At 41.6% G+C, this 15852-nt stretch overlaps 1 protein-coding gene across 1 annotated transcript in view; it reads right to left on the reverse strand.

Moving 5' to 3' along the window:
• Positions 1-15852, reverse strand: part of CDH18 (cadherin 18) — a 1155399-nt gene that overhangs the window by 326219 nt on the left and 813328 nt on the right. The window contains exon 6 of the mRNA XM_077269711.1: positions 8074-8255. Coding sequence (XP_077125826.1) covers positions 8074-8255 — 182 coding nt within the window. The remainder of the gene's footprint in view (positions 1-8073; positions 8256-15852) is intronic.

The raw sequence follows: 15852 nt of genomic DNA on the forward strand, positions 1-15852 counted from the left end.
GGAGATCGGAGCTGGGGCAGTGTTGTCGCAGAAAGGTTCCGACTGCTCCGTCATTAAGCCTTGTGCCTTCTTTTCTCGCAAATTTTCGCCCGCAGAGCGGAATTATGATGTTGGGAATAGGGAGCTTTTGGCCATGAAGTGGGCGTTTGAGGAGTGGCGCCATTGGCTAGAGGGGGCTAAGCATCAGGTGGTGGTATTGACTGACCACAAAAATTTGATTTATCTTGAGACTGCCAGGCGCCTGAATCCTAGACAGGCGCGCTGGTCTTTATTTTTTTCTCGCTTTAATTTTGTGGTGTCATACCTACCGGGTTCTAAGAATGTTAAGGCAGATGCCCTTTCTAGGAGTTTTGACCCGGACTCTCCTGGTAATGCTGAACCCACAGGTATCCTTAGGGAGGGAGTAATTTTGTCGGCCGTTTCTCCTGATCTGCGGCGGTCCTTGCAAGAGTTTCAGGCGGATAGACCGGATCATTGTCCGCCTGATAGACTGTTTGTTCCGGATGATTGGACCAGTAGAGTCATCTCTGAGGTACATTCTTCTGCATTGGCAGGTCATCCCGGAATTTTTGGTACCAGGGATTTGGTGGCAAGATCCTTCTGGTGGCCTTCCCTGTCACGAGATGTGCGAGTCTTTGTGCAGTCATGTGACATTTGTGCTCGGGCCAAGTCTTGTAGTTCTCGGGCTAGCGGACTGCTGTTGCCCTTGCCTATTCCTAAGAGGCCTTGGACACACATCTCGATGGATTTTATTTCAGATCTGCCTGTTTCCCAGAAGATGTCTGTCATCTGGGTGGTCTGTGACCGTTTCTCTAAAATGGTCCATTTGGTTCCTCTGCCCAAGTTGCCTTCTTCTTCTGAGTTGGTTCCTCTGTTTTTTCAGAATGTTGTCCGATTGCACGGTATTCCTGAGAATATTGTTTCTGACAGAGGTACCCAATTTGTGTCTAGATTTTGGCGGGCATTCTGTGCTAGGATGGGCATAGATTTGTCTTTTTCATCTGCTTTTCACCCTCAGACTAATGGCCAGACCGAGCGGACTAATCAGACCCTGGAGACATATCTGAGGTGTTTTGTCTCTGCTGACCAGGATGATTGGGTTGCTTTTTTGCCATTGGCAGAGTTCGCCCTCAATAATCGGGCCAGCTCTTCCACCTTGGTGTCCCCGTTTTTCTGTAATTCGGGGTTTCACCCTCGATTTTCCTCCGGTCAGGTGGAATCCTCGGATTGTCCTGGAGTGGATGCGGTGGTGGAGAGATTGCATCACATCTGGGGGCAGGTTATGGACAATTTGAAGTTGTCCCAGGAGAAGACTCAGCGTTTTGCCAACCGTCATCGTCGTGTTGGTTCTCGGCTTTGTGTTGGAGATTTGGTGTGGTTGTCTTCTCGTTTTGTCCCTATGAGGGTCTCTTCTCCTAAGTTTAAACCTCGGTTCATCGGCCCTTATAGAATATTGGAGATTCTTAATCCTGTTTCTTTCCGTTTGGACCTCCCGGCGTCCTTTTCCATTCATAACGTTTTTCATCGGTCGTTATTGCGCAGGTATGAGGTACCTGTTGTACCTTCAGTTGAGCCTCCTGCTCCGGTGTTGGTGGAGGGTGAGTTGGAGTACGTTGTGGAGAAAATTTTGGACTCTCGTGTTTCCAGACGGAGACTCCAGTATCTGGTCAATTGGAAGGGTTACGGCCAGGAGGATAATTCTTGGGTCAATGCATCTGATGTTCATGCTTCTGATCTTGTTCGTGCCTTCCATAGGGCTCATCCTGGTCGCCCTGGTGGATCTGGTGAGGGTTCGGTGCCCCCTCCTTGAGGGGGGGGTACTGTTGTGAATTTGGATTCTGGGCTCCCCCGGTGGCCGCTTGTGGAATTGGACTTGTCATCCTCTTTCCTGTTTCACCTGTTTCCATCAGTAGTGGGTGTCGCTATTTAAGCTCATTTCTCTGGTGGTTTCTTGCCGGTCAACAATGTTATCTGATGCCTCTCAGTGCTTGTTCCTGCTTCTGACAACTACTAGATAAGTTGGACTTTTGTCCATGTTTCGTTTTGCCTATTTGTTCCAGTTCACAGCTGAAGTTTTGTTACTGTGTCTGGAAAGCTCTCGTTGATCAGGGATTGCTACTCTGGTGTTATGAGTTAATGCCAGAGTTTAAGGTAATCTCTGGATGGTGTTTTGTTAGTGTTTTTCTGCTGACCATGAAAGTATACTATCTGTCTTCTGCTATCTAGTAAGCGGACCTCAAATTTGCTAAAGACTATTTTCCTGCTGCGTTTGTTGTTTCATCTGAACTCACCGTCATTATATGTGGGGGGCTACTGTCTTCTTTGGAATATTTCTCTAGAGGTGAGCCAGGTCTTATATTTCCCTCTGCTAGCTATTTAGGTCTTAGGCCAGAGCTGGGCATCTAGCAATAAATAGGAAATGCTACCTGGCTATTTCTAGTTGCGCGGCAGGCTTAGTTCATGGTCAGTATAGTTCCATCTTCCGAGAGCTTGTCCCTCCATAGGCTTGCTATGATCTCTGCCTGCAGAGATCATGACAACACGCAAAGCAAATAAACATGTGAATAACAGTTACATGTGTAACTGCAATCATTTTCAGGAAGAAATTCTTTATTTTCTGGGACAATTTCATGGGTGCCAACACTTTCACTAGAACATGGAGGTCCAGTGAATTTATTCCCTTTCAGCATAGACTCCTGTCTTTTTCTAATTGTATTGAGGTGCTTTATCAGTGGGTCTGTTAGAAGAGGAACATGGTCACTAGACCATAGTGTTCACACTTGGATCTTTTGGTAAACGTGTTTCAGTGTCAGAAAGGTTCCTTATCTTTCCATGTTAAATGTTTTTTTTCACTTTGTATAAATAAATTTGCTTTTCTTAATATTAAGAATTTTTTTGATGTACAAATATACTCATTTTTATAAACACCATCAAAAAATGTACATATCTAATCATCTCCATAAGATATAAACTTGCATCAATTGTGAAATTCAACATGTGACACAAAAATGCATAAATTACTTCTGTTGGCTTTGAACTGCTCTTTCCTGAATAGTTGAACTAAAGACACTATAATTTACAGGTAAGCAAAAAGATAGCTTCCATAAAATAAAAGTACACATATTTAGTATTTCTGTGTCCGCAACGACCCGACCTATAAAACTGTCCCACTAGTTAACCCCTTTAGTGAACATAATAAAAAAACAAGGAAAAAACAATGCTTTTTCATCATGCCGCTGAACAAAAGTGGACTAAAATGCAATCAAAAACAGATATAAACATGGTACCGCTGAAAATGTAATCTAGTCCTGCAAAAAACCAGCTGCCATAAACTGGAAAAAGAAAAAAGAAAAGTTATAGCTCTCAGAATAAAGCGATGCAAAAATATTTATATTGTCTATAAAATAGTTTTTATTGTGTAAAAGCATCAAAACATAAAAAAAACTATAAATAAGATATTGCTGCAATGGTACTGACCCGAAGATTAAAACTGCCTAATAAATTTTACCCCACATGGAATAGCATATGGCCCCCCAAAAAATTCCTGAATTGCTGGTTTATTTTATTCTTTCTTCCAAAAATTGGAATAGAAATCAATCAAAAAATGTAATGAGTACAAAAATGGTAATAAATATGTCAACTCTCCTGCTAAAAACAAGCCCTCACATGACTTCTGTGGCCCAAAATATGGAAAAATTATAGTTCTCAAAATATTTGGATGCAAAAACTAGTTTTTGCAATAAGAAGCATCTTTTAGTGTGTGACAGCAGCCTAACATAGAAACCCAATATAAATCTGGTATTGCTGTAATCGCGCCGGCCAGAAGAATAAAGCCGTCTAATCATTTATACTGCACAAGGGATGGCCTAAAAAATAAATTAAACCAATTCACCTGCTGTTGATTTTTCCATTCTGTCTTCCAAAGATCGCAGTAAGTCTTGGTGCATATTTTGTGATGAAACCAATGGTGTCACTGGTGCAGCCTATGGGGGCTATCAGGGGGCACGTGAACAAGCGCAGGAAGTTCAGGAACAAGGCACGCAGCACACAAAGACCTGAAACTAAGCAGTGAGCACAAGACCTGGAACTTGGTAGTCACATGACCAGGGGGCAGAGTAAACACGCATGCATACAGAGAAGGCAACTGAGCATGCAGAGTGCAAGGCACAGACAGTAAACATAGTCAAAGGAGAGTCGAGGGTCAAATGCCAGACAAGAGCGTAGTACCTAGTGATAAGACAAAGAGTAAATGGAGACGAGCCAAGGGGTCAGATAGCCAGAAGGGACAGTGCAGTACAAAGCAGGATACAGAGGCAAAAGTCAGGGGACAAACCGGATCATACACGGCAAAGCACACAAGCACAGTGGCACAATGTTTACAGATGAGTAACCTGGGTCAGCAACCACAAACCGAGTATATGGAAGTATCAACAACACCAAATCCCCAAACTCTCAACATTAAATAGCTGCACCAGAACCAAAGAGAGGCAAACTAAGTTAACCCTGACCTGATCAGGATGACGGTGGAATCATCCTGTCCAGAGTCATGACACATTTACCCTGCGCTGAGCGCTGAGTGCTTACACCGAGGTTTCTGTGTAAATCTCTGAAATATGTGATTCAGATGGAAGCTCTGGTAGAAGATTCCCTACAATGAGGCAGATGGAGGCACTGTGGATGCCATCTCACCTGTGATCCGGCAGTGTCATCTTTTTAGAAGCGCACAAAAGTGCCGTAGGCCACAGTTTTGTGCAGTTCTGAAATAATGAGCACGGCTGAACAGAGGATGGAGTCCAGAGTATCTGTAAGTCTGAAGTCTGCTGCCTCATTGTAGTGAATGGATCCCTTGGGGGTTTCATCTGAATCACGTCACTGAGAGATTTGGATGGAAACCCCACAGTAAGTAGTCAGCAGAGAGAGCCGGATAACTGTGATACAAAACATTATGTAAAATGTTTTCCCGATAAAAGCTTCAACTCAATCCACAAAAAAAGCAAGTCCCCACTCAGGTCTGTCATCTGTTAAAATATAGGGGGCTTTTAAGTTACTGGTCGTAAAAAGGCTCTGGAAAATCGAAATAATTCCTCATCTGCCAAAAGAAATTTAGCAAATTCTCTGTACTCAAATACAAATGTCCCTCTCTCTTATGAGCCTCATAGTCTAGCTAAACCACATATTGCATCCATGTTTGGCATTTATGAAGCAATGAGAGCCCGCCTAACTTATGGGTGCATGCCTTCAGAAGCACGAGCTGGGCATAACGTACTGGTGACTACTGCATACTGGTCACTACAGCATACTGGTCACTACAACAGCAGTTTGCAATTTTCCCTCGGCAACATTCATTGCTGCTTTTTTCTGGAAAATACCCATGTAGTCAAAATCACCTGTAGATAAATTCCCCAAAGAGGATAGTATCCAAAATTGGGTCACTTGAGAAGGGATTCTGCTCTTCTAGCAATTACGGGCTTTGTATATGGAGTCCATCAACTGTTCAAGGTCAATATTCTCTTCAGGAGGCAAATAGCGCTCCATTAATCCCGACTCTTTTCGTATGGCTAAGTAGTACTGTACAGCCACATATAGGGTATTGATACGTTCAGGAGATATTGTGGGACAAATTTTGGTGCCATTTTTAACAACTTCTAGTGTGAAAATGTAAAATCTGGGGCTAAAATAAAATTTGGTACTAAAAATCTATCTATTTTTTCTTCACTACCCAATAGTTTAAAATTCTGTGACACACCCATGGTGTTAATATGACCACTGCACCCCTAAATGAATTCATTGAGAGGTTTAGTTTAAAAATGAGGTCACTTACGGGGAGTTCTGCTGTTCTGGCACTTCATGGGCTCTCCCAGTGGGTCATTGCACTTTCCAACCATAACAGTAAAAATTGGCGCTACTTGCCTTCTGAACTTTGCACTGTGCCTGAAAAATATTTCCTAATTACATGAAGGATATTTGCACACTCATGAAAAAATGGACCTCAGTTTGTTGTAAATAAAATTCCTATTAGCCCTTCCAAAATTAAAAACTTGGGGCTAAAACAATATTAAAGTGGTAAAAATGTAATTTATTCACTGCTCAATCATATAAATTTCTGTAAGGCACATGTGAGACACAATATGATTACTGCACCACTAGATGAATTCATTGGGGAGTGTAGTTTGTAAAATGAGTTCACATATAGGGGTTTTCTGTTGTTCTGGCACCTCGCTCGCTCTGCTCATGTGACATGTGACAATATGGCGCCTCTTCCCTTCAAAGCTTTGCACTGTGTCTCAAAAGTAGTCTTCCCTCACATATGGGGTATCGGTGTACTCAGGAGAAATTGCACAACAAACTATATGGTGCAATTTCTCTGGATACATTCATGAAAATGCAAAATTTGGGGGCAAGATAATTTTTTATGTAGGAAAATGTGATTTTTTTAAATGTTCATAGCTCAATGTTATAAATTTCTGTGAAGTACTTGAGTGGTCAAGGTGCTCACCACGCATCTAAGTACATTCTGTGAGGGGTTTATTTTCCATAATGGGGTCAATTGTGAGGGGTTACCACTGGTTAAACAGATCAGGGGCTCACCATATGGGATATGACATCCTCTAATGATTTCAGGAAATTTTACATTCAAAAAGTCAAATGACACTCCATCCTTTCCGTGCCCTGCCATGCACCCAAACAATAGTTTAATAATTTAATAATTTTTTTCCACATTCAAAAAATTCCTGTGAAGCAACTGAAGGGTTAACAAACTTCTTGAATGTGGTTTTGAGCTCCTTTAGGGGTGCAGATTTTAGAGTGGTGCTGCTTTGGGGTATTATCTACCATACAGACCCCTCCAAGGGACTTCAAATGTGATGCAGTCTGTAAAAAAATGGTTTTGTAAATTTTGTTGTAAAAATGAGAAATTGCTGGTCAACTTTTAACCCTTATGACTTCCTAACAAAAAAAATTTGGTTCCAAAAGTGTGCTGATGTAAAGTAGACATATGGGAAATGTTCCTTTTTAAGTATTTTGTGAGACATGTCTCTGTGGCTTAAGGGCATGAAAATTCACAATTGGAAAATTGTGAAATTTTCTCCAAATTTCCATTTTTTTCACAAATACACGCATATGTCATACAGTCATATGAAAGAATTTTTATGACTATCATGAATTACAATATGTCTAAAAAAATCTATCTTGGTATCATATGGATCAGTTGAAGCGTTCCAGAGTTATTACCTCATAAAGTCCCAGTGGTCAGAATTGTAAAAATTGTCCCGGTCATTAATGTGCAAACCACCTTGGGGTTAAAGGGGTTAATAGTCTTATGTGCATAAGCCTTTAGGTTCAGGTTTTTCATCCATTAAAATGAACACTGTCACCACACCGGTCATCATTTCTCATCAGCAGCGCATCAAGTGACACTTCACCCCGTTATGTTCTCATGACTACACATTATTATACCATGTTATGCAGCAATATACCTTCAACTTTTAGGACAAAATTTTGTTCCAAATTGTTCTTTAACTACTTGGATTTAAGGAAACAGAGTACTAGCTTTTGTTCACTTTAGATTATACTATATTATAAACTGATGCTCTAATTTACTTATCTCTGGCGATGTACAGAAAAAAAAGTCTTAGATAATGGTGCACTATTATACCAAAATTACAAGAGCAAGAATTTTCTGCATTGCAATTCATTAACAACAGTGTGTGTAGGTGGATTAGGGAATTGTGTATCCATATGAGAAAATCCACAGGAGTAAAACCAACAGTACATTATGAGAAATATTATTCATATATCAATAAAAAATCTGTCTCAACGGTGAATGCCTCGCATGTAAAATTCTTAGACAAAATAAAATCAAATTTTTGCAGTACTACTTTATTTTCTTTGGTAAAAATAAATTATATGCAAATACAACTTAAAATTTTGTGCAAAATTTTCATACCATCTTTCATCGTTAAGTTGGTAGGTGCCAGTGAAGTAAATTTAACATTGCTAAAGTTAAGAAAGCATCAATAATGTCAAAGAGACACATTTATTAAACTTAATACATGATCAAAGTTAAGCATTTACCTTTTTAAGCAAAAGGATTCCTTCCCTTGTTTCTTTATCAGTGGATATGGAAAATACACCATCTCCATTGACAATGGAGTACCTGATATCAGCATTAAGTCCGACATCTGCATCAATAGCCTTGATTTTCCCAACAGCAGAGCCAACTTGGGCTGATTCTGGAACATATAGTTGGTAATGTCCTGTGGAAATATTTGAGAAGGAATAATGATTATTAAACATTCCTGGGTTCGTTTTTTCAACAAAAATGTGTGAATCTTGACAATTGTCTATACATGTGAAATTCAATCAAGCAAACTTGCTCAAATATGAAATGCCCAAAATATTTCACTGGAAGTTAGAACGGTTTCCTTTAAATAAAGCAAAATTGCAAGAGAAAGGTGATCTTTATGGAAGTGTTGTTACTTATGAAGTGTGTAATGAGAAAATTAACCATTGTTTAGATTACGTTTTTGTGTTAAATATAAATGTGTAAATAAATATATATATATATATATATATATATATATTCACAGTATAATATAATGCTAGGTGCGTCACTCTGTCCGAAGCCTTTGTAGACTGCGCAAGCGCGACACGCCTTCGCAGTCTGGACCCCACAGATTTATGCATCCAGGGATTAGGATTGTGGTCCAGGAGATCGCGGTATGCATAAGCACTGAACACCATTTTGTAAGTTACGCATCCGGGGATGAGGATTGTGGCTCAGAAGGGTTTTGGAGCTGGAATCGGCGCCTGTGCAGTCCTCGCTTTCCAGCACCATTTTTATACTGAATGTATATATAAAATATGTCAATGGAGCAATCTAGCCACTTTATACTGAATATATATAGAAAATATGTCAGCGCAGCAAGCCAGTGACGTTTTACTGCACATAAAAGAATGGGGGCGCAAGATGGGAGAAGCACATGACAGAATGGGGGTGCAGAATGGGTGCAGCACATGACAGAATGGAGGCGCAGGATGGGAGCAGCATATTACAGAATGGGGGTGCAGGATGGGAGCAGCATATGACTGAATGGGGCACAGGATGGGAGCAGCATGACAGGATGAAGACACAGGATGAGAGCATTACATGACAGGATAGGGACGCAGGATGAAAGCACCACATGACAGAATGGGGGCGCAGAATTGGAATAGTACATACCAGGATGGGGGCAGAACATACCAGAATGGGAAGCAGGATGGGAGCAGCACATGACAGCATGAGGGTGCAGGATCGGAGCACCACATGACAGCATGGGGGCGCATGATGGGAGCACCACTTGACAGGATAGGGGCACAGGATGAAAGCACATGATAGGATGAGGAGACAGGAAGAGAGTAGCACATTACAAGATGGAGGCACACAAAACAGGATGAGGGCGCAGGATGGGGGCTGCACGTGACAGGAAGGGGGTGAAGGATGGGGTCTGCACATGACAGGAAAGGGGCGCAAGATGGTAGCAGCACATGCCAAGATTAGAGTGCAGGATGGAAGCAGCACATACCAGGATGGAGATCATATACCAATATAAATTTTCACCACCCGGGCATAGAACGGGTTCAATAGCTAGTGTATATATATATATATATATATATATATATATACCATATTTTCCAGCATATAAGATGACTTTTTAACCCCTAAAAATTGTCACAAAAGTCGGGGGTCGTCTTATATGCCGGGTACAGGTGCACAGAGCGATCCTGGATGGTTCCCAGGGTCTGAAGGAGAGGAGACTCTCATTCAGGCACTGGGATCCATATTCATGTAAAAAATAAAGAATAAAAATAAAAAATATGGATATACTCACCCCTCCGACGGACCCTGGACCTCAGCAGTGCAAGCGCCTGCCTCCATTCCTAAGAATGCAGTGAGTGAAGGACCTTCAATGACGTTGCGGTCACATGAGCGGTCACGTGAGCGGTCGCGTGACCACGACATCATCGCAGGTCCTTCACTCACTGCATCCTTAGGAACGGAGGCAGACGCTTGCACCGCTGAGGTCCAGGGTCCGTCGGAGGGGTGAGTATATCCATATTTTCTATTTTTATTCTTTATTTTTTACATGAATATGGATCCCAGGGCCTGAAGGAGAGTCTCCTCTCCTCCAGACCCTGGAAACCACACACCGTATAAGATGACTGGGCGTATAAGATGACCCCCGTCTTATACAGCGGGTATATCCCAAATTCCATATCTTATATGGAAAAGTTGGGGGTCATCTTATACGCCCAGTTGTCTTATACACCAGAAAATACGGTATGTATATATATATATATATATATATTTAAATGTTGATATTCTTTTTTCTCAGTGTCACAATCTTTATTGAAAGTAAAGATTTGAAATGTTACAACTTTAACACTGGCTAATGGGGCTGTTTTAAGCTATGACTTTCTGATGCATCAGGAGATCCACATGTACATAAGAAGCAAAGAACAGACAGTTCCCCTATCTTGTGCATAGAAGTATTTAAAGATCATGCCAAGGTCATTATGAAGGGAATGATAGTGGGGTCAGCTTTCATATTACTTATTGTGAATGGGTGATCCTGTGTTAAAGACTGTATTAGGCTGGCGTCACACTAGCGATTTTAAAATGGGTCGGATTTTGTTCCTGCAAAGTCAGACAACTGTAGTGCAAGTGCCATGCGTTTTTCATGCAAGTACTATCCGATATTTTACACCTAGCGTCCGATTTACAAACGAATGCAGTGCGATTGCTATCCGATTGCAATTTGATTAAACATGAGCTTTTACATAGAAAAAATCTGTCATTTGCACATTGTTTTTAAAGGAAATATTCATCAAAAACGCACACACACACACACACACACACACACACATATATATATATATATATATATATATATATATATATATATATATATATATAGTAGTGTAGTGACCCCTGTGGCAGCTAGGGAGCGCTGTGTGTGCTCCTTGGGATATGCATGGAGGCATATCTGTGGTGATAATGGTGGTAAAACAGTGACTGGCAGTGTTGTGAATGGCCGATATGTGTCGCAGAGGGAGTCTGCGTGGTAAGTCTGATGCAATGTTGTTGTTCTGGGACCTGTAGTCCCTCAAGAGTGTGTATATCTATGGTGTAGTTATAAGGGAGACTTACTAGGCTAGTGGTGTGAGATGGGCGGGACAAGCTAGCCACACATCCACACTCCCACCTGTGGGAGTGGTTGGTAGCATATAATGTGACTGAGGTTTGGTCACATGGGCTCTGAGTGTGGACCTGAATAGTCTGTGCTGGAAGGTCCTGGAAAGAGCCCCATGTGTTGGGAGTGTCAGCTCCCTGAAGAGCACATGGCGGGGGCTCTGGACCTTGCACAGACCAGACTGTGGAACGGATGGAGATCCGTGTTGTACTGATCGGGTTCAGAGTAGAATGTCTGTCTGAAGGATACCTCTGTGGAAGAGAGGTATCCGAGAACCTGTGCAGCAATGGCAGGTAACAAATGGAGATTCATGTTGTACTGACTGGGGTCAGAGAAAAGGAAAGACAGAGTGTGAATGTCTGCAGGATGCCTCTAAGGAAGAGAGGTATCCGAGAACCTGTGCGGCACCCACAGGTAATGGGAAGGAACCGTGTTGTACTGACCGGGGTCAGAGTGAAAGGAAGAGAGAGACATTGTGTCTGGGGCACCTCTGAGGCCAAGGGGTGTCCAGGAACCCAAGAAAGTTGCCAATGGGTAACGGTCTGAAAACCGTGTGTAATACTGACCGGGGTCAGAGACGAACTGCGGTAAAGTTGAATATGTCAAGATACTGTTCAAGCTGTTACTAAGTTCCTGTGGATGTGGTTTATGTTGTGCGAAATAAACCTAAGAGACTGTGTTTTGATAGAAAACCGTGCCTGAGTGCATTAATTCCATGCCAAGCGACTGACCCCCAAGACACATAGTAGGCGCTATGCTACAATATATATATATATATATATATATATATATATATATATATATATATATATATATTAGTAGAGAGATAGAGATGAAAAGCTGGCAGTTCATCTGCCACATACAGTAAAATCACAATATGAAAGGTTAGCATAGAATAGATATATACACATAGAATAGATAGATATTTTCAATGGGAAGAGAGTCATGTGACACATCAAAGTTATTAAGAATTTCTCAAGAAAAACAATGGTGTTCTTTGTTTTACCATAACTTTATTCATTCAAGAGTTATTTACAAGTTTATGACCACGTATAAAATGTGTTCAAAGCGCTGCCCATTGTGATAGATTGTCAATGTAACCTTCTTCTCCCACTCTTGACACACTGTTAGCAACATCGCAGAAGAAATGCTAGCACAGGCTTCCAGTATCCATTGTTTTGGATGCTGCACATCTCGTATCTTTACAGCATAGACAATTGCCTTCAGATGACCCCAAAGATAAAAGTCTAAGGGGGTCAGATTGGGAGACCTTAGTGGCCATTCAACTGGCCCATGATGACCAATCCACTTTCCAGGAAACTGTTCATGTAGGAATGCTTGGACCAGACACCCATAATTGATGGTATGGTGTGGTATATGGGGAACAAAGATAATGGGGCCATTCTTCATCAATGGGAACCTCAATGCCACTGGATATCGGAAATTGCTACATGATGATGTGTTGCCCTCTTTATGCACTCAATATGACACATTCCCTGAGTATTTCCAGCAAGACGGTGCACCACCACCTTATGGGTGTCCCGTCCGAGCATTCCTACAAGGAATCCAGCAACAAATATCTCGTTTGGAAAAGACATACATTCTATGAAATTTTAATAATTTGACTTTACCAGAAAACATATTTTAATGAAGGGATGTATACCGTAATTATTCAATAATGAGTATCTGCGGGCAATAGTGAAGCATGAAGGATCCTTCTAATTTTAGGGCTACAATTAACCCCTTCACCCCAAGGGTGGTTTGCACGTTAATGACCGGGCCAATTTTTACAATTCTGACCACTGTCCCTTTATGAGGTTATAACTCTGGAACGCTTCAACGGATCCCAGTGATTCTGACAATGTTTTCTCGTGACATATTGTACTTCATGATAGTGGTAAAAATTCTGTGATAGTACCTGCGTTTATTTGTGAAAAAAACAGAAATTTGGCAAAAATTTCGAAAATTTCGCAATTTTCCAACTTTGAATTTTTATGCAATTAAATCACAGAGATATGTCACACAAAATACTTAATAAGTAACATTTCCCACATGTCTACTTTACATCGGCACAATATTGGAACCAAAATTTTTTTTTGTTAGGGAGTTATAAGGGTTAAAATTTGACCAGCAATTTCTCATTTTTACAACACCATTTTTTTTTAGGGACCACATCTCATTTGAAGTCATTTTGAGGGGTCTATATGATAGAAAATACCCAAGTGTGACACCATTCTAAAAACTGCACCCCTCAAGGTGCTCAAAACCATATTCAAGAAGTTTATTAACCCTTCTGGTGTTTCACAGGAATTATTGGAATGTTTAAATAAAAATGAGCATTTAACTTTTTTTCACAAAAAATTTACTTCAGCTCCAATTTGTTTTATTTTACCAAGGGTACCAGGAGAAAATGGACCCCAAAAGTTGTTGTACAATTTGTCCTGAGTACGCCGATACCCCATATGTGGGGGTAAACCACTGTTTGGGCGCATGACAGAGCTCGGAAGCGAAGGAGCGCCATTTGACTTTTCAATGCAAAATTGACTGGAATTGAGATGGGACGCCATGTTGCGTTTGGGGAGCCCCTGATGTGCCTAAGCATTGAAACCCCCCACAAGTGACACCATTTTGGAAAGAAGACCCCCTAAGGAACTTATCTAGAGGTGTGGTGAGCACTTTGACCCACCAAGTGCTTCACAGAAGTTTATAATGCAGAACCATAAAAATAAAAAATCATATTTTTTCACAAAAATTATCTTTTCACCCCCAATTTTTTATTTTCCCAAGGGTAAGAGAAGAAATTGGACCCCAAAAGTTGTTGTACAATTTGTCCTGAGTACGCTGATACCCCATATGTGGGGGTAAACCACTGTTTGGGCGCATGACAGAGCTCGGAAGGGAAGGAGCGCCGTTTGACTTTTCAATGCAAAATTGACAGGAATTGAGATGGGACGCCATGTTGCGTTTGGAGAGCCACTGATGTGCCTAAACATTGAAACCCCCCACAAGTGGCACCATTTTGGAAAGTAGACCCCCTAAGGAACTTATCTAGATGTGTTTTGAGCGCTTTGACCCACCAAGGGCTTCACAGAAGTTTATAATGCAGAGCCGTAAAAATAAAACAAAAATTTTTTCCCACAAAAATTATTTTTTTAGCCCCCAGTTTTGTATTTTCCCGAGGGTAGCCGGAGAAATTGGACACCAAAATTTGTTGTCCAAGTTGTCCTGAGTGCGATGATACACCATATGTGGGGAGAACCACTGTTTGGGCGCATGGGAGGGCTCGGAAAGGAAGGAGCGTCATTTGGAATGCAGACTTAGATGGAATGTTCTGCAGGTGTCACATTGTGTTTGCAGAGCCCCTAATGTACCTAAACAGTAGAAACCCCCACAAGTGACACCATTTTGGAAAGTAGACCCCCTAAGGAACTTATCTAGATGTGTGGTGAGCGCTTTGACCCACCAAGGGCTTCACAGAAGTTTATAATGCAGAGCCGTAAAAATAAAACAAAAATTTTTTCCCACAAAAATTATTTTTTATCCCCCAGTTTTGTATTTTCCCGAGGGTAACAGGAGAAATTGGACCCCAAAAGTTGTTGTCCAATTTGTCCTGAGTGTGCTGATACCCCACATGTGGGGGGAACCACCGTTTGGACGCATGGAAGGGCTTGGAAGGGAAGGAGCGCCATTTGGAATGCAGACTTAGATGGAATGGTCTGCAGGCGTCACATTGCGTTTGCAGAGCCCCTAATGTACCTAAACAGTAGAAACCCCCCACAAGTGACACCATGTTGGAAAGTAGACCCCCTAAGGAACTTATCTAGATGTGTGGTGAGCGCTTTGACCCACCAAGGGCTTCACAGAAGTTTATAATGCAGAGCCGTAAAAATAAAACAAACATTTTTTCCCACAAAAATTATTTTTTAGCCCCCAGTTTTGTATTTTCCCGAGGGTAACAGGAGAAATTGGACCCCAAAAGTTGTTTTCCAATTTGTTCTGAGTGCGCTGATACCCCATATGTGGGGGGGAACCACCGTTTGGACGCATGGAAGGGCTCGGAAGGGAAGGAGCGCCATTTGGAATGCAGACTTAGATGGAATGGTCTGCAGGCGTCACATTGCGTTTGCAGAGCCCCTAATGTACCTAAACAGTAGAAGCCAAGTGACCCCATTTTGGAAACTAGACCCCCCCAAGGAACTTATCTAGATGTGTTGTAAGAACTTTGAACCCCCAAGTGTTTCACTACAGTTTATAACGCAGAGCCGTGAAAATAAAAAATCTTTTTTTTTTTCCCCACAAAAATTATTTTTTAGCCCCCAGTTTTGTATTTTCCCAGGGGTAACAGGAGAAATTGGACCCCAAAGGTTGTTGTCCTATTTGTCCTGAGTACGCTGATACCCCATATGTTGGGGTAAACCCCTGTTTGGGCACACGGGAGAGCTCGGAAGGGAAGGAGCACTGTTTTACTTTTTCAACGCAGAATTGGCTGGAATTGAGATCGGACGCCATGTCGCGTTTGGAGAGCCCCTGATGTGCCCAAACAGTGGAAAACCCCCAATTATAACTGAAACCCTAATCCAAACACACCCCTAACCCTAATCCCAACAGTAACCCTAACCAC

This window comes from Ranitomeya variabilis, chromosome 6 (genome assembly GCF_051348905.1).
Source record: "Ranitomeya variabilis isolate aRanVar5 chromosome 6, aRanVar5.hap1, whole genome shotgun sequence".
In the NCBI taxonomy this organism is placed as follows: domain Eukaryota; kingdom Metazoa; phylum Chordata; class Amphibia; order Anura; family Dendrobatidae; genus Ranitomeya; species Ranitomeya variabilis.